The 24,608-nt window shown below is 44.6% G+C and overlaps 1 protein-coding gene across 4 annotated transcripts in view; it reads left to right on the top strand.

Annotated features, from left to right (window-relative positions):
• The window catches only part of pex5la (peroxisomal biogenesis factor 5-like a), a 98,323-nt gene extending 82,461 nt beyond the window's left edge, over positions 1-15,862 (top strand). For 3 of the 4 annotated variants that reach the window (XM_035413649.1, XM_035413648.1, XM_035413647.1), the window contains 7 exons: positions 3,292-3,408; positions 5,370-5,513; positions 8,324-8,394; positions 11,693-11,902; positions 12,410-12,575; positions 14,086-14,243; positions 15,189-15,862. In XM_035413649.1, the coding sequence (XP_035269540.1) occupies positions 3,292-3,408; positions 5,370-5,513; positions 8,324-8,394; positions 11,693-11,902; positions 12,410-12,575; positions 14,086-14,243; positions 15,189-15,384 (1,062 nt within the window). In that variant the 3' untranslated portion in view covers positions 15,385-15,862. Of the gene's footprint in view, positions 1-3,291; positions 3,409-5,369; positions 5,514-8,323; positions 8,395-11,692; positions 11,903-12,409; positions 12,764-14,085; positions 14,244-15,188 lie in introns of those variants that run through there. The other variant, XR_004764818.1, reaches the window with a different exon arrangement.
• The last annotated feature ends 8,746 nt before the right edge of the window (positions 15,863-24,608 follow it).

Raw genomic sequence — 24,608 nt, 5'->3', positions numbered from 1 at the left:
AGAGGGGGAGGGAGGGAGGCAGGCAGAGAGAGGGAGAGATAGAGGGGGAGAGGGAAAGATAGAGAGAGGGAGAGAGAGAGGGAGGGAGGCAGAGAGAGAGAGAGAGGGAGGGAGGCAGAGAGAGGGAGAGAGAGAGGGGGAGAGGCGGAGAGAGAGAGAGAGAGAGAGGGGGAGGGAGGCAGAGAGAGAGAGAGAGAGAGAGGGAGGGAGGCAGAGAGAGAGAGAGAGAGAGGGAGGGAGGCAGAGAGAGAGAGAGAGAGAGAGAGAGGGAGGGAGGCAGAGAGAGAGAGAGAGAGAGAGAGGGGGAGAGGGGGAGAGGGAAAGATAGAGAGAGGGAGAGATAAAGAGAAAGAGGGAGAGAGAGAGGGAGGGAGGCAGAGAGAGGGAGAGATAGAGAGAGAGGAAAGAGAGGGAGAAACGCATTGTGGTCCAGGTTGGCCCCACAGACTCGCGTCAGCACCATTTTTGGCAGCGAGCAGCCGCAGACGCGTGGTTTATTACGCCAGTCAGGAAATGAATAAATATGGAATTAACTGTGAAGTGGGAAGACAAAGTGTGACCATTTCTGCACGGGCATGCTGGAGGACAGCCACCCGAGGACCCGCACCCTCCCCAAGCTATAAGCAACATTCCAGACACAATGCAGACGACGGTGGCGCGCTGCTCCTGTGTATAATATTTACCTAAAATAAACTACATTTCCCAGCTGAACTGCTGACTCTTCTCTAAGACCCGCGTGTTTCACGGACCCGGCACTGGGCTTTTCCGCTCAGGTTTCAGGCCGTAAAGAGAATTGGGACTGTTGAGTAAACAAGCATTCTCCCCAGGCGGTTTTAGCCGCCATTGCTAAGACGCCAGTGCATCATGATAGAAACAGCCATGCCAAACACATCACTTGTTCTTTCCTCTCCGAGGGAGGCAGATTCCTGCAGTATGAACTCAGCATTAAAGAAGCCAAACTCAGTCATGCGTCTCCTAAGTTTTTGGCACAGACAGCAAACTTATTCTACAGTAACAATTTTGAAGACATTTAAAGGCATAAAACACACCCCAATCATATAGAAAGTCTCCCATGGTTTACCTATTTTTTTGAGTATCACAAATTATAAATAGAACTTGAAGGCCTGTTTAAACACAGGAACAAGCATAGGCTACGTTATTTATAGCACTATTACGGCAGAATTATACCCTCAAAAAGCACCCCCTGTCCCGGCGCGTTAATTTAATTGTGCTCCGTTGAGAACAAACAGAACAATAAATTGTCTCATTTTTTCTCTCACGGAATGAACGGAGGAATACAGTCGGAGATCTGAGATCAGGGGAAAGTCGCTCTCTCTGTGGTCCTTTAATCATTCTCTCGCTGCAGAAAGATTCCGTGGGCTTCCAGGACAAGGAGGCTTTGCGCCGCTAGGGAGCGGAGCTGTGACAGGTTCACCAATTACCTGCGGTCGCCCACTCGCCAATTAGGCTTATTCTCCTCCGGCTTCAAGGAGCGATTATCCGCTGGCCGGCAGGTCGATCGGCTCAGAATTACGCAAAGTTATTATTTTAATTTTTTTTTTTTCTCTCTCTCTCTCTCTCCCCTCAAACAATCGCGAATCCGAATCGCGGGGGCCAGGTCCCTCGCGAGCCATTACCGCCGCTTTTTTGGAAGACGGTCAGGCGCGCGATCGATCAGCGTGGGGGGGGGGGGCGGGGGAGGCGGGGGGGCCGGGGGGCTCAGGTGCAGTTACACACGCAGATGTTGCGTCACATTTGTTCTTCTGAAAAGCAGCGCCTGCCGTCCGTGTCTCAGCGCGGCGGTGCGCTACGCTGCGCTCACCGGTTTTGGCGGTAATGTGCCGCGACACACGCGGAGGTCGCCGCGGCTGTAATTCCGAGCCTAATGGACACGCTCCGTGGGGAGTTGGGCTGGAAGGAGCGGTGGCGGCGGCGACGGTGTTGGCCCCCGTTGGCGCCCCCCCCCCCCCTCCCCCGGCCGCTAATGTCTCCGGCACGAGCCGCGTCGCGAGCAGCTAGCTGGTTTTCTGCGGCTACCGCGCGCTGCTCTCTCCCCCCGCGTTTCCTATTTAGAGGAGGAACAGGACGAGTTGCCGTTTAAAAGCCGATCTCTGCCCCCCCCCCCCCGCGCAGTCTCGGTAGCCGTAATGTTCAGCACTTCCCTTTTTTTTGTTTTACTCCTCATATTCTTGTATTGGGCGGCACGGTGGTGCAGTGGGTAGCACTGTCGCCTCACAGCAAGAAGGTCGTGGGTTCGAATCTCGGCTTGGGGCCTCTCTGTGTGGACTTTGCGTGCTCTCCCCGTGTCCCGCGTGGGTTTCCTCCGGGTACTCCGGATTTCCTCCCACAGTCCAGAAACATGCAGGCAGGCTGATTGGAGACCCTAAATTGCCCATAGGTATGAGTGTGTGAGTGAATGGTGTGTGTGCCCTGCGATAGATTGGCAGCCTGTCCAGGGTGTATTCGTGCCTCTACATTGTCAATGTTATCCGGGCATTACTTCTTGTTTTCAACCGATTAATTGATTAACATCGATCGATGTTATTTTGGAGCTGTCATCTGTTGCAGTACTGTCGTGCATATGGACTCAGTAATGTAATCATAACACAAATTCCCCAGACAGATTTAGTGACATGTTTGGACCAGATCATATAATGTAGCAGTAGTGCTGTATGATGGGTGAGGAAATTACCTTTGTAACCGAAAGCTGACAAGAGCGCAGAGAATCCTTGAAAGTGCCAAAACTCTGCAAAGCCGAGGCATGCCTTCCCTCCTCCAACTGATGTTTTATTAAAGCGATAGGGAACTTGCACCTGTGTTTTTATCATAAATAACACCATGGTTTGAGATGGGGAGGGGAGGGGGGGGGGGGTTGTAATTGGGTGCTGGAGCCTAACATCAATCCGTAGTTAGGCCAATAGAACTCAGGCTCTCCTTCCGTATTGGTTTAATAGAGCTGTTTGTGTGTCTGGGCGAGGGGAGCAGTGACCGTGTGTTGAACCTCCTCAGCGTTTGTGCGTCGATCAGTATTCATGCAGCGATGCCACAGGTGGCCGCGCGGGGCTAAATTTAGCTCTTCGCCAAACACTGACTTTGAATGTTTAAACACTGTAAAACGTGTGCAAAACTGAAGTGCTTTACCCAGACGATTTTTTTTTGAGAGAGAGAGAGATAGAGATTTTTAAGAGACTTTTTTTCTTAGGGTATTCAGATAGGGCATTCACACTTGTGTGTGACCTGAGTACAGGACTTTGTTCTGACTCTTGTTCTCTGTTCCTGACACCCTGGCAGTCTGACACTGAATTCTGGGATAAGATGCAGGCCGAGTGGGAGGAACTGGCTCGGAGAAACTGGCTGACGGAGAACGAGCAGGCCCAGATACCAGCGACCGTCTCTCCTCACGAGAAGGTGTGTCTCCCGCCTGTCTGGACTGGTGATGTGTTTATGTGAACATACACACACACACACACACATACACACAGCCACACACACACACACACACACACACACACATACACACAGCCACACAGGCACACACAGACACACACATACACACAGACACAAGCAGGCACACACACACACACACATACACACAGCCACACAGGCACACAGCAGACACATATAGGCAAGCACAGGCAGGCACACACACACAAACACACAGAGGCGTATGTACATACACACACACAGGCAGGCTTATACACACATACACACATGCAGGTAGGCATACACACACACACACACACACACAGGCAAGCGTATACACACACACACACGCAGGTACGCGCACACACACACACATACAAACGCTGCGTTCACAAACTCAGGCGACAGCTGGAAGGATAACTGTCCTCCGGCAAATGAGTGTGATGTTTGTCATACAAATTTCACACCTTCACATTTCACTTCACTATCAAAATTGAGTTAACAATCACGTAACTGAAACAGTGAGGTGGGGCTGGGGGGTGCATTTCGTAGCGGGGGGGGGGGGGGGGGGGTTGTGCGGGGTGAAAGATCCTGACTCCTGTCAAAATCCCACAATTACTGCAGTGCACAGAGAAGGGGCTCTGCCATATGCTGCCTTGGTACGTCTTTTTTTCGGCTACGCGGTCCCATCTGTGTTTTTTGCAAGTCGAATTACGAACACTCCGCATGTTCCAGCTTTCCCATTACAGCTGCGTCCCTCTGGAACCGAGTACAAGAAAACCACGTCAAAACATCAGTGTTGAAATGACTCACCGGGGTAATATCGCAAACGGGGCGTCGTGTTTTACATTTTAAAAGCAACGTCAGACTTGAGGGGCCTTCGCAACAGATTGTTTTGTGATTCCGAAGCGAGAAAGTTAGAACATCATCGTCCGAACTTTCGCGGATTTCTTTTTGTGACTGAAGACTCAGATTTTGGGAATTTCACCCTAAAATTAACTCTGGATACGAGCGTCTGCTAAATGCCTGTACTGTAATGTAAAGTAATGGCATGTACAGGCAGTCCCCGGGTTACAAACGGGATCCATTCCTAAGTCTGTCTTTAAGTCAAATTTGTAGGCAAGTCAGAACAGGTACATACGATTCTTATTTACCGTCAGTTAGTCAAATGTCTGTCTTAGTATATAGTATATATTTTACTATATATACTATATATAAGCCGTGCGATGTTTTCATGTGTGTCACAAAGCAGTGCGTGCGTTCGTTATTACGAACCGTTGTATTTAACTCAAATTTTTAATATAATAGGCTTTATGGCAGTCTGTTCGTAAGCACGAGTTGTCCGTAAGTCGGACGTTCTTAACCCGGGGACTGCCTGTAATGTAATGTAATGCAAAGTAATGTAATGTAAAGTAATGTAATGTAAAGTAATGTAAAGTAAAGTAATGTTAAGTAATGTAGAGTAATGTAATGTAATGCAAAGTAATGTAAAGTAATGTAATGTAAAGTAATGTAAAGTAATGTAAAGTAATGTAATGTAATGTAATGCAAAGTAATGTAATGTAAAGTAATGTAATGTTAAGTAGTGTAAAGTAATGTAAAGTAAAGTAATGTTAAGTAATGTAAAGTAATGTAATGTAATGCAAAGTAATGTAATGTAAAGCAATGTAAAGTAATGTAATGTTAAGTAATGTAAAGTAATGTAATGTAATGTAATGCAAAGTAATGTAATGTAAAGTAATGTAATGTAAAGCAATAGTATGTAATGTAAAGTAATGTAATGTAATGTAAAGTAATGTAAAGTAATGGTATGTAATGTAAAGTAATGTAAAGTAATGTAATGTAATGCACAGTACTGTAATGTAATGTAAAGTAATGGTATGTAATGTAAAGTAATGTAAAGTAATGGTATGTAATGTAATGTAAAGTAATGTAATGTGTTGCAGGGGTACTATTTCCACACGGACAACCCGTACAAAGACTGGCCCAACGCGTTCGAGGACGGGCTGAGGAAGGCCCGGGAGGGGGACCTGCCCAACGCCGTCCTGCTCCTGGAGGCCGCCGTGCTGCAGGATCCGCATGACTCCGAGGTCAGGCACGCCGCGGGGGGGGGGGGGGGGGGGGGGGGGGTTTCCTGGGGATGGGGAAACCATGGCAACGGATCCTCACATCACCTTCTCGGGGGGGGGGGGGGGCCTCACACTTGTCCAGCGCTCTTATGTAAGTGATTTAGGGAACTGCGTGAGAGCCTCTGAATGTGTTGTATAATGGTGAGAACAGCCCATTCAGTCCAGTATAAGCTCGTAATTTACCGTCATTTGTAAACTATATAAGAGCATCTGAATATCTGATGGTGAGAACAGCCCATTCAGCCCAGCTAAGCTCATCATTTACCCTACAGGCTAGGGCCTGGATTTTTTAACAGGGTTTAAACAGGGTTCAACAGACCTCTGGAGGTCCTTGAAGGCACTGTAGGGGGGTCCCGGGCCAGATTTGGTGTGCACTGACTATTTATACATTTGGGAAAACATTTCAAAATATTAAAAATACAAAATTATATATATATTTGGTTTAAAAAATACAATCTTTTTAACTTATGATGGGGTCCCCTGGATGCCTTTGAGCCTGGGTGGGAGTCCCTGGATCATAAAAGGTTGAAAACTCCTAGTTCTTATTCACCTTGGATGAGGGGAACTGGGTTGGGTTATTAGCGCTGTGGACATCAAGTATGTATTATAACTGAGCTTATTGCCAAGACCTTTTCCCCCAACTCCTGCTTCCTGAGAAAGGCAGGGGTTCCATCCCAACCCAGGTACAGGACATGCTTGTCCATCACAAGAGAACTGAGCTTCTCACAGCTTGGCAGGGTTGTGAACCAATTCCCTCCTCAATTCACAGAGTTCAGGAAAATAAATTATAATTTGAATTAACAAATGAAAAAATGTTCTATTTTAATGAGGATTTTTTTTTGTACCAGTTAATTGAATTTTACATTAATTTCCTGAAGTACAACGTAGCGCTAGGAGGGAATGCTGAGTTGGCCTGAAAAATATCAAAAGATCGGTTAAGCAGGGTATTTTTCACTCACGAATCTTCTACAAATAAACTACAAAAAGAGATTCAAACGCGCTCTCTCTTGTAAAAAAAAAAAAAAAAAAATTAAGTCAATAATTAAGTAAATAGAACACAAAACATTAGGAGAATAGATCAAAGAAAGGATGTAGAGGAAAAACGGCCTTCGCTGAAGCCTGAGAGATTGGGCCCCCCCCCCCTCTCGCCCCCCCCCCCACACACACACTGGTACGAACCTGATTATTCCTAACAGACCCTGGGCGTGATGTGGAGGACGGTCTGGGACTCCGTGGAACACCTCAGGGAGATCCCCCCCCCTCCACCCCCCCCCACCCCGAAAATCTCCTCCTTGTTTCCCTTCGTTTCAGAGGCCTCCACCTTAACGGCCTTTTAATGTGTCACTAATTGAATTTCAGTGTCGCAGCGCGGAGTACTAATCTACCGTAGAGATTAACTAAAAGAACAGATTCACGACACAGTGGGTGTTGCAAATAAATAAATAAATAAATAAATAAATAAAGGACAATATGCACAAATCTTTCAGCCATTCAGTGCTCACAGTGCGTTCGTAAAATACCCTAAATAGCTCCAACAAATCGTTAAACTAACAGGTCTAGACCTCAGAAAAGGAGAAGTTCAGTTTGGAGAGTGTTTTTTTTTTAAACTAGCGTGCTGGACGGCTCTGCTTGTACAGCCACTCTGGGTTTCTGGGTCAGGAAGCAGAAAGCAGCCTCCACTACACTGCACTACACCCAGCACCAATCAGTCAGAGGAACAGCACTGGACAAATTACAGAACGCCCCTGATGCATTATGGGGGAAATGCCAACTTCTTGTCACAGTTCTAATTGCCATTTGACCTCCGAAGGAAGTGGGTCATTTTTTGCTTCAGTGACAAGCAAAACAAGCCCGCTTCAAGTTTTACTCTTTATGTTACAGTCACAATCACATACCCATTCCTTGCCTTGTTTTCACAGTCATTAAAAAAGTATCATACGTGTTGAATATCTGTAGGGCCTAACATTTTAGAATTTGCCTGTATCTCATGCAGCAGACAGCTCAAATATATAATGTTCTATTTATTTATTAATCATAATTTTATGAAGTACGAGCAACTAAGTTTTGTAAAGAGCTGTGCTAGCTGCATTAGCCATCTTGAGCTGTGGCTTGGTTGTGAGTGAGCTTAATGCATTATAAAATGCGCGAATAGCAGTGTGCTTTCCCCTGCACTCATTCTTCTGGGATGCTCTGAAGTCCAGTGATGGCCTGACCGTTTGGCATTTAGCCCACAGAGCGTAGGAGTGGCCAGACAGTGAAGCCCAGGAAGTATCGGGAGACGGACTCTACTGAGCATGTCCACAACTGTTGAGGGCAAAAGACCTTGCTGCCCATTGAAATTCAATGTAGAAATCCAAGGTGATTTAACAACCAAAGATAACCTCATCGGTCCATTATCTGTGATCATAAATTTCATAATGTGCAGCAGTTTCTGAAACAATGGTTGTTTGGGGTCCAAAAGTCTTGGGAAACTATTTATTAAAATATGCATATTCTATTACATAATGCATAATGTTCAATCTGCTTTTCATATAAAACATAACAGTCGTTAATCCGGTTTTAAAATACCATCGGGGAAGTTTTATTTGGCCTTCAAAAGTCTGATATTCCACATTCACTTTAATGGGGAGCTCCAGTGTTTTGCCCTCAACAACGAAGACATGCGCAGAACAAGCTTACTTCCAGGGCTTTGCCACTTTGATTGGCTGAGGGCGTGCTTTCCTATCTAGTCATACATGCACGTCTATGGTTTAACCCCACTGTCTCCACAGGCTTGGCAAGTTTTGGGCACAACTCAGGCCGAGAATGAAAACGAGCAGGCAGCGATTGTCTCCCTCCAGAGGTAAGGAGGTGTTACTGCATGATATACTCAGCAAGGCGGTATAGAATCACTACAGCCATGACTCCCATCTCGTACGGTTTACAATTTAGAATTTAGTTGTTTGGCAGACACTTCAGATTAGAGAAAAAATCAGATTACTGAAGTGTATTTAACATCGGGTATCTGGCAACCCTGTATACAAATGCATATACGATAAATGAACAAAAAGCAGCACAGGCCTGAAACCGTGAGCACATAATGCTTGTTGCCATAACACCCAGTTTTACATTTTACATTGGCCTGGTCTGCCATTTTGGACTCCTCATGATTTTTTTTTTTTTAATTAGTGAATTAAACATAATAACAAATTCTCACACATTTTCCATTCAGTTTGCTGAAGCGCTGCATGCTATCACCTTTGGACCCAGACACCAGATTTAATCAAATAGGATCATTAGGTAAAACTGCACGGGTGCCATGGGCGAATCAGGTGGTAGCATTTGCGTGGAATATGCAAATGAGAGAATCTCGCGCCAGGAGCCAATCAGTTGGTAACATTTGCATGTAATATGCAAATGAGATAATCCCCTTCAGCCCAATCAAACCTAATTAATGACAGTCAGCTGAGGAAACAAAGGATCACGCAGGAAAACAGCACACACAATCAAGATTATGAAACGCGGTTTTGGACGCACACACTGGATGGGTAGTTTTGGGTTCTTTTCCATTTTCTGTCAGTATACTATTAATAAATACAGCATTAGTAGAAAGCCTGTTTCTGGACAGTCGCAAAACCTCAAGCTTTTGCCGGTACCTCTGAATACTGGAATACACAGAATATCTCTGAAATTCCACGAGGCAATTTTATCCGAGAGTCGGTCATTAATTCAGGCTGATAATTAAAATATAACAATCAAAGTGAACGGATAAAATTTTTTAGTGTGGGATCAGGTTTGGTGCGGATTAGTCCGGTTTGGATAGAATGCCACACAGAACAATGCCAAAGGACGGGGGAGACCGAGGCTGCCTACCCACAATGCAATGCCACACAAAAACATTCAGCCCCTCAGGAAGTATTCACATTCTGAATGCCACCTGAGATTGCCATCATAGAACATTCAGATATTACTTATTATGTATTTAGAATAGAAAGAATCTTATCTAAACTGATAGGGTTGAAAATTGCGGATATTATGCAAATAAGTGAGACAAGGAAATTCTCGAAAGGCTAATCTTGGGGAAAAAAAGGGGGCTTCAGTCAGCCAAGAATATCAATCTAGGTCAAGAATTCACCATTTCTGCAGGAAATGAATGAATCAGTGCATTGCACGGAGGCTACTCTGGAATGGTTTCAAAAAGAAGGTGAATATCCATTAGTGGCCCAAAGTCCAGGCTTGAATCCAAAGGAAAATTTATGCCGATATGCGAATATTGCAGTCCATTAACACCCCCCGAGAACTGGAGCACTTTTGCAGGGTATTATGGGTAAAAAAAAGACTCCATACCATCCATGCTCCTGGCTGAGAGAGAGAGAGAGATTATTGCTGCCAAATCCACCTATAATTAGTGAGTTTGAGATTGTTTCTTTAAGTAATTTGCTTGGGGGTGGTGGGGGAGGGGGGCTTCATTTAAAAAATGTAGTTGCTTGTTTGGATCAGGGGTTGCTACTCCTTTGTTAGCATAGATTTGAAGATTTTAACACTCGGTCATGTCAACTTCACCCCCCCACACCCCACCCCCCACCCTCCCCCCATGCACAATCAGCAGTAATTCTTCATTCTCACCCATAGCACAGGTATCTCCCATTTTTTGGATTGATGACTTGAGATCTATGATAGTGCTAGGCTTGTCCTTTTAGATGACTGATTAGTTTCTCATGAAGGTTGACAACACGGAGACAAATCAACACAGATTCACGACCTTTCCACCAAGCACTGACATAGTGGGCTTAAATTGTATGTATTATCTCTTATATATGCATCATATCGTATGCAACGTTTAGTTTATATCATAATATAGCCCAAATAGCAGTGTTGGGTCTGATAATTTATAATTCGTTTGGAAGTAAGAATTGAATTTAAAAATGCATTGACATTACTTGAAATTGATCAAAAAAGTTTATTATAGATAGGCAGTGCATGCATTTGTAAAACTCATTTGTGCATACTAATTTAACCAGTTACAGACATTGATATGTTTACAGTTGTCCAGTGAAAAAAACATTTTGGAATTTCAGAAATTTTTCCTAATGTATTGCAATAAGTATTCCCAGCTTCACTACTGTGTGCAAAGTAGTGGAAGATGGAGGGAATATTTCGGTAATGTCCCGTTCATGTGAGCTGTTGTAATCCAGGTGGTTATTTCTGTGGGACCAAGGTGTTCGTGCTCACAGATAGAGGCGACTCATTCTTTTCCTTAAATATTGTGAGAAAACAGTTACCTAAAAAAAAAGGAAAGAAAGAAATGAAATGGAAAGTGTATAAAAAATATTTCAGGTTCACAGTGAAATCACAAAGCCTGGGAATTACTTTTTCCGAGGCTTTTAATCTCAGAAATAGAAACATTTTTTAGGCCCTGTTGACTACGAGGAATGTACAGTAAGTGAATTTATTGTATTATATACACACACCCACACACACACACACACACACACATACGTACATACACATACACACACAGTTGTGCGTTGATTTGAGCAGCTTTTCTATGAAACACGATTTTGAAATTCGTCCCTTCAAGCTGTTTTACATTTGAGTGTTTGCTGCATCCAACGCTAGATAGAAAACTGCTTTTGCACACCTGAAATAGCACGTAACTGACAGGTATGTGGGAGAAACTTAAATTGAGATGGAAGAGTAGGAGGGACTCCCACACACTTCTTTTCTATGCAATATTTGAGTTTCTAATTTTTAAGAAGCAGCAGTAGGCCTGGGGGTGTTGAAGGCAAACACAGGATCGGGAAGTAAACACAGCTATGGCAAATATGGAATTGAATAAAGGGAATTGGGAGATACACTGCTCATAACATGCATCTAATCAAATGCACTGGCATCTAAATGAGTGATGGGGGGTGTGTGTCATGTTGGAAAACGTACAAAAAACTCAAACCTTGCCCCCTGCTGACCCCCGCAAAGTAAATCTTTTGGGAGGGGGGGGATGGTAAGAGAGTGAACGGATTTGTGAAATTTCATTTCCATTCATTTCATTTCTGGTAGCCTGGTTCTAATGAGAGTCTGTTATCTCTGGAAGCTCCTTTGATGTGCGTTCTGTGTGCCTCCCCCCATCCCAAACCTCCCACCCCCCTTGCCCCCCCCCCCAGGTGCCTGGAGCTCCACCCCAACGACCTGACCGCCCTGCTGGCCTTGGCGGTGAGCCTGACCAACAGCGGGATGGGCCAGGAGGCCTGCGAGGCCCTGCTGGCCTGGATCCGGCACAACCCCAAATACAAGCACCTCCTCAAGACCAGGCCCCACCTCAAGAGCTCCCCGGGGGCCCACGGCAGGCTGCCCCGACACTCCTCCAGCACCGGGTACCCCAGAACGCCCCCCGCCCCCCCCACACACACACACACACCCCCGTCTCTGCACCCCTATCCCATTTAGAACAGAGGGGGGGTGTCAAACTGCGGTGTCTGAAGGTCTGTAGTTTCGTTTCAATCAGCAGCCAATTTAGAGCCAGGAAATGAGGCGGTTGGACTCGTTATCCAATCAGTGACTGAAATGAGTCAATTAAAAGCTGCCACGCACCAGAAATCAGCAGTGTTTTCAGGACTGCAGTTTGACATCGTTGGCTTTGAATTCTGACAATATTTTCTAATTAATGAGTAAAATATTTTATGTGACGTAACACATTAAAAGCAGTGGGGTTCTAGAACACTGACGTTTTGAAAAAAAACTTTCCAAAAAAAACTTCAAAGCGTTTAAAGCGTCTTGTAAAACAGTACGTGATGTTGGGCTGGCTCCCGCTGGCTCCCGCTGGCTGCAGCAGCGTTTTTTGGGATGGGCGCTAGCTCACCCGTCTCTCTCCCGGACCGCAGCTCACTGTTGACGGAGGTGAAGGAGCTGTTCCTGGAGGCGGCCCAGCAGAACTGCGAGTCCATCGACTCGGACCTGCAGACGGGCCTGGGCGTTCTGTTCAACCTCAGCTCCGAGTTCAACAAGGCCGTGGAGGCCTTCAACGCTGCCCTGTCTGTCCGGCCGGAGGTAACGCAGCCACACACACGCCTGTCAGGGTGTCCGTCCGGCCGGAGGTAATGCAGCCACACACGCACCTGTCAGGGTGTCCGTCCGGCCGGAGGTAATGCAGCCACACACGCACCTGTCAGGGTGTCCGTCCGGCCGGAGGTAACGCAGCCACACACACGCCTGTCAGGGTGTCCGTCCGGCCGGAGGTAATGCAGCCACACACACGCCTGTCAGGGAAGCACTGGCTCTGAATCTCAAACACACACACACACACACACACACACATACACATAGACACACACGCCCGCGCTCACACACACTCACACACACACACACACACAGACACAAACGTGCGGACAGACACACACACACACAGACACGCGCACACACGCACACACACACTCAGTTATACAGTCAGGCACCATCGTGAAAACACTAGTACGCTCCATTCAAAACATGTTATCTGAACCGTGAAATTCCCATTTGTGAACCCTGCAATGGAATTATTTGTAGATTAAGCAAACCGATTGCTTGGGCCTCCTTTGTACTACCAGTTTCTGTCTTCGTCCCGGAAACGGTGGGGGGGACCAACACTGGTGCAAATCCTCTGTGGCATTTCACTGCTGAATTCTCTCTCCAGCTGATCAGGCTCAGGACAGAGCACATCGGCATTGAACAGCAGCCTGTTCACAGCAGTTACAGTGTTACAGAGCACATTGAGCACATGCATGGAGGTTTTTTATTTTGCTTCCTCAATCCTCAGTTCTTTACCCCTTTCTTAATTAACTTGTTTTTTTTAACCTGAATTTTTTCTGTAAGTCAGTCGGTCAGTTGGTCAATGTTGCGAAACCGGTGCGGTGTGGTGCTGTTAAGCGTAAATCGCTTTCTAGAGGAAACTAATCTCAGCTGGGAGGGGCTGATGTTGACGTCTGTAACACTAAGCACGGGGCATCACCGCTGTGTCCAAGGAAACAAGTTTCCCGCAAACTGAGCTATTCCGTTTCAGAAATGGAATGTTGTGACATTTCTGTACATGAGCACTACCTTAGGGTTACGTTGAATTTTACACACAGTCTGCTACAAAAGCCCTTTTAAACATTGGGAATTAGAGCATTATACATTCCATTGGATTATTGTTTTACACAATGTATCAATGGCAATACATATCTGTCCCAGCCGTACACATAAATAAGCACAAAAATAAATAAGCACATTTACTAGCATATAAATTGGATTCAGGTATTTCATAAACAGTATATAACCCAAGGCTGTAGCAGAGTTTCAGGGAGATTCTTACAGAGCTGATGGTTGGGGATTTGGGCTTTTGACTCGAGGTTGCCAGTTCACTTCTCAGATGGGGCACAGTTTCTGTATCCTGCAGCTTGAATTCCTTCAGTAAATTATCCAGCAGTGTAAATGGATTTTTAAAAAGAAGTAAGCTATGAAAGTTTCTCTGGATCAGACAGAGCATCTGCTCATAAACGCCTGACTGTGAGTTCATGGCGTTGCCATGGGGATTTGTCTCCAGGACTACCTGCTGTGGAACCGGCTGGGGGCCACGCTGGCCAATGGGGACCGCAGTGAGGAGGCGGTGGAGGCCTACACCCGGGCCCTGGAGCTGCAGCCCGGCTTCATCAGGTCCCGCTACAACCTGGGCATCAGCTGCATCAACCTGGGTGCACACAGGTCAGTGAGTCACAGTCAGGGTGGTCTCAGTCAGTCAGTCAGTCACAGTCAGGGTAGTCTCAGTCAGTGAGTCACAGTCAGGGTAGTCTCAGTCAGTGAGTCACAGTCAGGGTGGTCTCAGTCAGTGAGTCACAGTCAGGGTGGTCTCAGTCAGTCAGTCACAGTCAGGGTGGTCTCAGTCAGTCAGTCACAGTCAGGGTAGTCTCAGTCAGTGAGTCACAGTCAGGGTAGTCTCAGTCAGTGAGTCACAGTCAGTGAGTGACGGAGAGGGTAGTCGGTCAGGATTGTCTCAGGGTAGTCTCAGTCAGTGAGTCACAGTCAGGGTAGTCACAGTGAGTGAGTCTCAGTCAGGGTAGCCTCAGTGAGTGAGTCTCAGTCAGGGTAGTCACAGTGAGTGAGTCTCCGTCAGGGTAGCCTCAGTGAGTGAGTCTCAGTCAGGGTAGTCACAGTGAGTGAGTCTCAGTCAGGGTAGTCACAGTGAGTGAGTCTCAGTCCCAGACTAAAGAGAGCAAAGTAAGGCCTGGGTTCAATCTACATTTCACCTTCACTGACTCTCATATTCTGCTTAGTTAATCCTGAAGATAGTAACCTGCAATGTGCAACAATAAAAAAGATACGGCATTAACCTCACAACCAAATTCCAAAACATACCAAAATAGTAAAATGGGCAGCAGTGTAGTGTAATGGCTAAGGAGTTGGTCTTGTAACCTGAAGGTCGCAGGTTCGACTCCCCGGTAGGGCACTGCCGTTGTACCCTTGTGCTCAAGGTACTTAACCTGCATTGCCCCAGTATATATCCAGCTGTATATTTGGATACAGTGTAAGTCGCTCTGGATAAGAGCGTCTGCTAAATGAATGTAATGTAAAAATTTGGAAATGTTCCTGAATGAGAGAAAACTGAGTGTCCCGTCGAAGGGGTAAAACGTGCCTCTTCCTAACCTGTAGGGAGGCGGCAAGCAACTTCCTGACGGCCCTGAACCTCCAGAGGAAGAGCCGGCAGCTGTCCCACCAGGTGATGTCAGGGAACATCTGGGCGGCGCTGAGGATTGCGCTCTCCATGATGGACCAGCCCGAGCTCTTCCAAGCGGCCAACATCGGGGACCTGGACTTACTCATGAGGGCCTTCAACCTGGACATGTGAGCACAGGGGGCCCATGGAGACCCTCTGGGGAAAAAAACAAAAAAAAAACAAAACTAAATAAAAATAATAATCAAAAATACAAGAAGCCAAGAACCCAAAGCTGAGTATATAAGATTATGGAATGGAGGTATGTGCCGTTTTCTTTTGGTTTGTTTTTTATCTCTTTTTTTTTTTTTTTCCTTGCATGATATGGATTTAGTCATCCTGAAGAGCACTTTTTTTTCCCCTGGCACAGTGTGGAGTGTGTGCTTTTGAAGAGACTATTGCGTAAATGGGTTTTTTTTATTTTTTATTTATTTATTTTTTTTATTACTCTGCAAGTTCGTTTGATTTCCCCTAAGAGCACAAAAAGGACAGGTGGAGATTGTACAAGTATGCCTTAGAGAATTTCTTCAATTAAAAAAAAAACAAACTCATCTGGCTGAGCTGCGGCAGGACGTACAGTAGGGGCGGTCTTGGTTCCGGGGGGGGGGGGGGGGGGGGCGTTATTTCTCCGAACTGAGCAGCCCACTGACGTCCGAAGGACCCGGAGTTCAGGCCGACTGAAGGAAGAGATCAGCATTTGTGTAAAAAAAAACTAAACGAACACTGCCTGCTGGAGCTCCTCAATGGTCCCATCTGTAAGGACCACATACTTTCTTGCAGACAGTTTGCCTGCATGGACCTGAATGGAATGGCATCACTGAATCAATCAATGAATGAATCAATCGATCAATAGACCATGTTTAACTTAGCGGAGAGCACTCGACAAAGGTTGGGGCTGTCTCTTCGCTCTTTACTTTGAAATATTTCGACATTTTACTTCACTTCGATTTCAGTTACACAGTATGTCCATCGCATGAGGCATTATGACTGTATGACTGTCTAGAGGACAACTGAATGACAACCAACAAATTCACCCACCAACCAACCAACCAACCAAGCAACCAACCAAATTGTTGTTCTCTATTTTCTGCACCCGGCAGAAAGGAAAAGGAAATGAACTCTGCGTTTTGTAGCAGTTGACAATTTTGTTAAAACTGGACTTGGAGCTGTAAGCCAGACTGCAAAGCCTTACTCAAAACGCATGCAGATGTATGATTAATTTCCATACTATTTTTTTTTTGTTTGTTTTTGCATCATGGCATTTTTTTTCCAAGTTCAAGTTTGATCGTTTTTGACTGTTTTAGCGTGCCGTGCGTTTGAATCCTACGGAGACTCAACTGCCTGTGCGATTAACCCTCTCCGCAGGAAGTGAGCATGATGGATGGCACTCCCAGAATCCTTTGATGTTTGTAGCTCCTCCTCTTTCGCTCTGCTAGAAAACCGTTTTTTTTTTTGTAGTTTTTTTCTCAGCAAAGAGGCCTCAGTGACTCACAGAACTGGACTGGTGATCCATTCTGCTCCAGAAAATGTCGGCGGGCTCTGTTACTCCCGACAGCCGTGTGCAAATGCTACTGAACCGATCTGTCAGCTTTGAAGCCATTCGACGGTACATCCTCCCATCTTCCTCTCCTCCTTCCCCCCCCCCCCCCCCCCCCGTTTCCTTTTCCAGAGTGACTTTGAAAAACAGGGCACCAATCCCAGGCGAAGGCATTGAAAAGACTACTTGAACCAAAAAAAAACGACACTTTTTCAAATTGTCAATTTTCTTTGAGAAATAAACCGAGCACTTTAATTCAGACGCAGAACAAGATATAATGAATGATAAAAATAAAAAAAATACAAATACGGAAAATAAAACTGTCCCTCTCAATGCCTTCCCAGGTAGAACCGAAAGACACTTGCAATGTTTTGAAAGTGGCAGGAGAGGCTCAGAAAATAAAGGAGAGGTGTGTCAGCAGACCTGAGCTGATGTAGTCAGACAGCCTCTTTGATAGGAATGGGGAAAGAGGTGAGAGAGTGTATGATTTCCGTCTGTCCATGAGGGCCCCCCGCCCCCCCCACGTCAGTCTAGACACATCCTAGCAGTCCAGCGGTCTCAGTGCTGTCTGTTTGAAAAGCACTCTGGGAAAATTGCGTGTGTACCTGCCACAGCCACCACGGATGGTGAGTGGCTGGGCGTCAACAGCATTTCCCCGAACGTTGGGACGCAGTTTCTTCTCCTGATAATTAGATATTGTACCCAAAGTTATACAAAACACCCCACTAACCCCCCTTCCCCCCCCACCCTGGCAGCCCCATCAGGCCCATCGGTTCCAGCGCACGCACAAATCGAAAAGGCAATATATAAACTCAACTCAAAGATCCTATGCAAAACGGACTATTAAGTGGTGTCGTATGTTTTTTTTTCCCCCCCATTTTGACTCAATGGACCAAAAACAAAAAAAAAGAATTCAAAAGTCTCCGTTTCAAACAGATGATTTCAGGGTCAAGGCAACAGAACCATCGCCGTGGTGATTAATCTCCAACGCTGCATGGCTGCGTGATAAGGAGGCGGCTTTGAGGAATGCGTTTGTGTTCCAGTGGAAGGAACACTTTGCGTTCTCCGTGTAGTTCTCTTTGTGGCAATCAAGGTGAAGGTTTGGCCAGTCGCTGGAGCTCAAAACCAGGCTCTTCAAAGGGACACGAGCGACCAGAGGAACGCTGTAAAGCGGAAAAAGGCCGGGCAGGCAACGGAGTCCTTTCAACAAGACATCTTATCTTTCGTGACCATGGAAACGTGGTTTGGTTCGTGTGCGGTCGTGTCATTGAGCACACAAGCGCACCTTTGTGTCTGGTGGTTACTGTTTCAGAGTTTAGTTTTGTAACGGCAATATTCTTGTGCACACACATTGAAAAAAAGCACGTCCCCTGCATTCAACACATGAAAGAACCGCGTCGGCCCAAACGTAAGTGCCCTTACCATAATTTATATTTCACATTAATCCATATGACAGGAGAAAGGGCGCCCAGTGGTGCGAGTAAGCTAGTCCGAAACCAGTGGTCCTTACCAGTAAAACATATTGGTATTCCGTATCACCTTCTGTTTCTGTCTGTCTGACTAATTTAGAAAATATCACAAGTAATACCCAGGGGTGGAAAACCCAGGTTTAGAAAATAAAAGTCCTCCCCAGTAAGGCAGAAACTGCTTTTTTTTTGTAAAAAATCTTTTTAAAATAGGGACAAGAGATGAGCTGAAGGAAACTCTAGAGGGCATAAATGGCTGGTAGAGAGGATAGAGGGAGGGGTTGGGTGGACATATTTGGGCAAGACTAAAAAACCAGGAAGCAAAAAGCAGGAATACTTTACTCATTTCCCTGCTGAAAATTCCTGGGAACTGGGATTCTAAGCTGGTTTATAAGCTGTGCTTTTCGACACTTCCAGCTGGTCATGGCTGGTCTGTGGCTGTTAAAAAGCTGGTTAACCTGGTACAGTAAGCTGGTGGTCAACGGGTGGACCAGCTGACTATATAGGCTGGTCAGCTGGTGAACGATTGGTTGACCGGCTACAAGCGTCGAAAAACACAACTTGAACCAGCTTGACCAGTTTTGACTGGTTTAAACCGGAATTTTCAACAGGGCTGCCATTTTGAATATTACGGGTTGAGTCTTGAGACAATGGCAATGACAATCCTATGGGTGTTTTTCAGAAATATACCCAACTACGTACTCGTAGAAAATATATCCATTTCGCTTGTGTAAATGTTGTTTATATGGATAGAGGGGGGAGGGGGTACTGGTAAGATTTATAATCCACTTGCACCACTGAGGATATCCCTCCACATATTCAGTTAGTTCAGGGTGAGAAGAACACAGAACCGGAACTCTTTCCAAATGAGGAGTGAATGTAGAAAACACTGGGTCTCACACCCCCCATGGTAATAAACTGCAGCTGGAACGCCACCAACACAAGCAACTGCCCATGCACTGAAAAACAGAACAACGCCAGTACATCACACACACACACACACACACAAATAATGACATGCACTGGTGTAACACACACTGCAGGATCAAAATGCCATAAAGGTCCCAACCAATCTCAATGCATCAAGACTGGTGGTCCTGGAATCTGATTGGTTCTAGCAGGTTTTAGCCGACACCGTAGGGTCATAGGTTAGCGTTTAAGCTGGCTTGAATCAATGCCCCAGAATAAGCCCCGCCCACACAAGGGTTAAGCCACACATCCTCCAATGAGATCCTCCGCTTGGCATTGCTCTCACCTCCCACTTATGGGTGGGTTTTCTATTTTTAAAACAGTGTTCCTAAAATGTATATTGGTCGTACGTTGTGGAAATCCACACACAGCAATAATTAACGAGTCCTCCTTAACAGATCTGTGTGGAATCGGGAAAATTTTTTAATTGGAGACAGTTTACACGTTGGATCTTTAATCTGATCGGTTATTGCACCATGTTCCCTGTCTTTCCGGTCGCCCCGCCCACTTGCCTTGCATCGCCAGCTATCCCAGCATGCCTTGCAGACGCAAAAAAAACTCAACGCCCATTGAAATGAATGACGAGGCGATTAGGAAGTTGCTTCCTGTCGAGAGGACGCGTGGCTTCACCCGAAGGTTATGAGGCTCACGGGTGGGGCGGCTGTTTTCATTATAAAAGGTGTGTGCGTCATTTTATTTTTTTCTTTCGAAAGGAAGCTCGAGAGTTTTAACAGGTTTCTCCCTTTCTGTGTGTGGCCCTCGGTACTGGTCAAACCTCGTTTTTGTCACAACTGTCTGTCTGCCTTTGTAGAATGCGTTGTCAGAACTGCCTTTACCCGACGAATCCTGGCCCCCCCCCTTGTGTTTTATTCAGCGAATCACTGTCAGCTTTGTAATGGAGCGGGCCTGTAGTTTTTTTCTTGCATTTTAACAAAGATGAATAACATAATGGCTGATTTAGAGCTAAATTATTTTTTTAAATGTTGTATTTTCCAGCTGCTCACCTTAAATATTATATTCAATTCTACTGTATATTAAATAGTGATGTGTTTATTTAGGATGTCAAATGGAGGGGAAATTTTTTTATTTTTTTAGAACTATCTACCTTCTCAGGTGTGATGAATTAGTGAAAGCATGCCCCCCTGCATTCCTCACCCCCCCCCCCCCCCCCTCAAAAAAGAACATCATCCATTCAGCTCGCATGCTCAATATATATATATACATATATATTTATTTTTGAATGCTATTTCAATTATTTTTATGCATGGTATTCATTAAATATTTTGTTTCTTTTTCCTTATTTATACTGTATACATAAAATATGTAGTGAATTTAAATAATATTTCTCATTGCAATGCACTTTTGACCTTTCTTTATATATAAATATATATATTAAATACACAAAATGTAGACAAGGAACTACCGTTTTAATGCACAGAATGACCTAGATAGAGCATAATAATTTATAGCTTACTGAAAATGCATACTGTCAACTCTATCAATCTTATTAAATAGTAAAAAAAAACAAAAAAAAAAAAACAACTACATGACAGGTTTTGGGCATATTATACAAACGTTATCTTTTCAAATAAAATCTTTTAATAAATTGAGGTAGTGTCGATCTTTTCTGTGTGTCTCATGGTTTTCCTTGTGCAAACACAGTGCTTACAGTACATCAGCAGTTTAGGATCAAATCAAATGTATTTATATAGCGCATTTTACAAAAAGCATTTTCACAATATGCTTCCCTGGTCCTGGGCCAATTGCATGAAGGGAAATTTGCTCGTTCACACAAAGGAAGACACCTAAGGAGCTTACGATAGCAGGATAGTTTGACGGCTAAGGAACTGGGTGTGCGGCTCACGCGGTGTGAGTTTGACCTCCAGTTGGAGTTGTACTATTGAGCAAAGTACTGAATCTGAATTGCCTTAGTAAATATGCAGCAGTATGAAATGGATTGTATGTAAAGATGTAATCTATAGGATGTGAGTGTCTGAGAATTTCCTAAAAATAATGCAATGTAAGCCCTGGGAAAGGCCAGATCCATAGCAGGGGGAAGTCTTCTCTACTCTGGCCACAAGATCAACACTTTACTGTTTTTTTTCCAAAGTTAAGAAGAAATGTTGGCTGAATCCAGACCACAGTAAGTATACGACTACAGCCAATCAAATCTCACGCAAGGGTCACATGTTCACCCAAGGCCACGCCTCTGAGGGGGTGATGTCACCACATCATCCTGGACCCTTCTGCTGGACAGGATCCAGTCTGAACAATATGGCCGCCAGTCTCTCTACTGCTAAGGCCAGCGTTTTCCCAAACCTACCTGTAAGAGGTAGAGAAATGAATGAAATCAACAGGAAGGATAAAGAACGTCAACAAATGTGTTGTTTATTGAACCATCCCAACATTACAAGTAAGCAGCACCGGTGGATTTGTTTGTACCTTGAAGGTTTCCACATAAACATTCTTCTTCACTGAAAGAGTAACCATGACAAAAGACGGAAAACCCACTACATATTGCGGATGATTGCAGGATATTATATTTTGATCAATACCAGGACTGAAAGACAGCACGTACATTTCAGTAGTTCTGAGAAAGGCAGACTGAAGTAGATTTTTGAAAAAACTAAAACTATAAATAACCGATGAAGAGAAACTGTATGAAAATAAAACTACAGGATTGGCACAATATTTTTTGCAAAAAAAAAAAAAAATTTAATTAAATAAAAACAAGGTGACGTATCATTTTTGTTGTTCAATTCAATGAAAAAAAAAAAACCACGCACACACAAACACACGCACGCGCACACCCGCAAACATTCCATTGTACAATTACAAAACGACGGATGTCAACCTTTAGTGCACATGCTGATGGCATAAGATGTAACCGGAAGTTTAACTGTAATACCTTTATAGTATATTACGGGGGTGGGGGGCTGGGATATAACAGAACCACCCTCCCCAAGATCAACAATGTTACAGCCACTGCAAGAAAGCAGGAAGAAACCCAGAAAGTCAGAAGAGCAAGAAATGAAAACAGAGGGTATAAAGGTTAAAGGTCGACAAGAAACCTCAGTCAAGGAGGAAGAGGGAAAGAAAAAGGGTGAGTTGCATAGGAAGCAGCGTAACTGTCACTGAACTGCATAGACAATATTACCGCAGCAAGTGTCATCAAGTTAACGTGACCAACACTGATTTGGTTTAAAATGAAAATAAAGGGACTATGCTTTGTTCAACACATCAGATGTGTTACAAACATTTCAAGATTCGTACAAAATAAAGAAAGAAAAAAAGAAATAAAAAAAGTTTCATTTTTGATATGTGAATTGCATCGTTGTACTATATAAGTAATCGGATTTGTTTTGAACAAGCACGGCAAGGTAATTTCAAGTTTTCAGTACCGAGACATTCTTGAAATTGTTGAACCCTTCAGAGTGCAAGAGAATTTAATGTACACCGCGCGCTTTATCAATGCTTCCTACTACACCTGGGGATTTCAAAATGCAGTTTTTAGACACGGTGGCTCCATTATAACGCATAACCGGGAAGAAAATAGCAAATGGTAAATGGAGTTCTGTCTTCCGTTAAGCAACACGCCAGTTGTGCTCGTGACATTACACCATTTTTTTCCTTTTTCTTTTTTGAGCAAAATGCCTTTTTTGAGTTGTGCCCAAAACATTTATTTTGCATGAAAAGTTTTTAATCAGAGAAGAAAGTTATTTTCTTCAACACTAAATGATTCACTGAGTGTTAAATCTGCAGATAAGGCTTGGTAACAGCGAACACCGTATGGAGTACATTCAACAATGCGTTTTATCACAGGTTATCGTTGAACCGCAAACAACCAGTTTTCAACAATGAAAATGCATATTATTTCCAGCACAAGAGAACAATCTGTTTTGCTTGAGTCTATGACGTATTGCTGTAGGAATTCTGGAATCGCTGTGCAGTAAACGAATGCGGGTAAAATATATTCCGTTCCGTTAGGCTTGTGGAGATGATCAAACTCGCTGCGTCGGAAAACTTAAAACACTCGCTGAAACCCTGGCTTTGCCGAAAACTAACACTGCGCGTACCTCAGACAGGGAATTTATTTCCTTTTTTCCACCTTTCTAAAAAGGACCTGTAATTTCTGCTTTAATTAATTTGTGGCGTGAGTGACCCTGTTTAGAGTGGACCTGTTGTGCCTTCACGCTCCACCCGCGACATTACAGCGAGGAAAGGGGCAAAACGGCCACTTGTAAATATCGTGCCTAATTGAGTCCATAACTATACTGTGAGTGACAGGATCCAAATCCGTCTCACTCACTGTATTCTTCAGACAGTGATATTTGACCGCACTTCGTGGCAAAGTGAATTATAAATCAAATTACCGAAATGAGTATGAAATGCTACCAGGTCCCCCCCCCCCCTCCCCCAATACAAATGTGTAGACCAAACAGAAAGCCCCAGCCTGAAATTCCCACAAAATAAAATATATTTTTGTGTTTCCCCACTCCAGAGGGCTTACACTACAATACGTCAGTATGTCTGTGCATAATTTTATATACTGTGTATATCATACTGTTGTGTCAAAACGCACAAAAGCTAACTCAGCTTTTCTTCTGAATGCTGTTTTGGAATACATAAAGTAAGCATTTTGAAAAGGAAACTGGACAGTTGATACATTTTTGGTTTGTACCTCTGCATTCTTTCAACAGACTTTTGCCACATTCATCAGGAACAAGAAAACAAAAAAGTAAAACATAACAAGGGTCAAGGCAATGTGTGCAATTCCTGCTCATAGCATAAAATAAATAAAAGCAAAAAAAAAATAAAAAAAATAATAATAAAAGCGTTTCACGTAAAACAAAAATTGGATTCCTGTCAAAAACGTTTGCTATGGAGGCATCTTCTCAGGCTGAGATGGAGGTTCTCTACTTTTCTATCTATCCTGCTTTTCTGTTTTCCCTCAAAACTAGCACGCCATCAACAAGAGCAAGACACTTGACCACTCAGAGAGACATTTGGTCTGTCCAACCCCCATTCCTCCACGCCAGCAGGACATTTTACTTTTTCCCAATATGGCTGTTTATGCAACGGACTTTATCCTCAGTGATCCGTCTGTTGGGCGTCTTCGTGAACGCGCTCAATCATATTTAACTTGAGCGGCGTGGGTCATTTCAGAAATCAAGAATCAAAAGCAATGCCGTGACACTTGTTAACCCAAGATTACCCAGAATCCTCTGCAAACCCCACAGATTTGCTGTGTTTGATTTATCGCCTACCCCGTGCACCGAAACAGAAGGTCAACGCAGCGTATTCAAAGGCACTGCTGCCGTTTAGTGCCATCTGTCAGTCAAAGTGTTGCCTTGGCACTGAACCCTGTTTGTGGGGGAAGGGGGGGG

This window comes from Anguilla anguilla, chromosome 4 (assembly GCF_013347855.1).
Source record: "Anguilla anguilla isolate fAngAng1 chromosome 4, fAngAng1.pri, whole genome shotgun sequence".
In the NCBI taxonomy this organism is placed as follows: domain Eukaryota; kingdom Metazoa; phylum Chordata; class Actinopteri; order Anguilliformes; family Anguillidae; genus Anguilla; species Anguilla anguilla.
The sequence above is the reverse complement of the archived record's forward strand: the minus strand, read 5'-3'. Positions and strand labels throughout refer to the sequence as shown.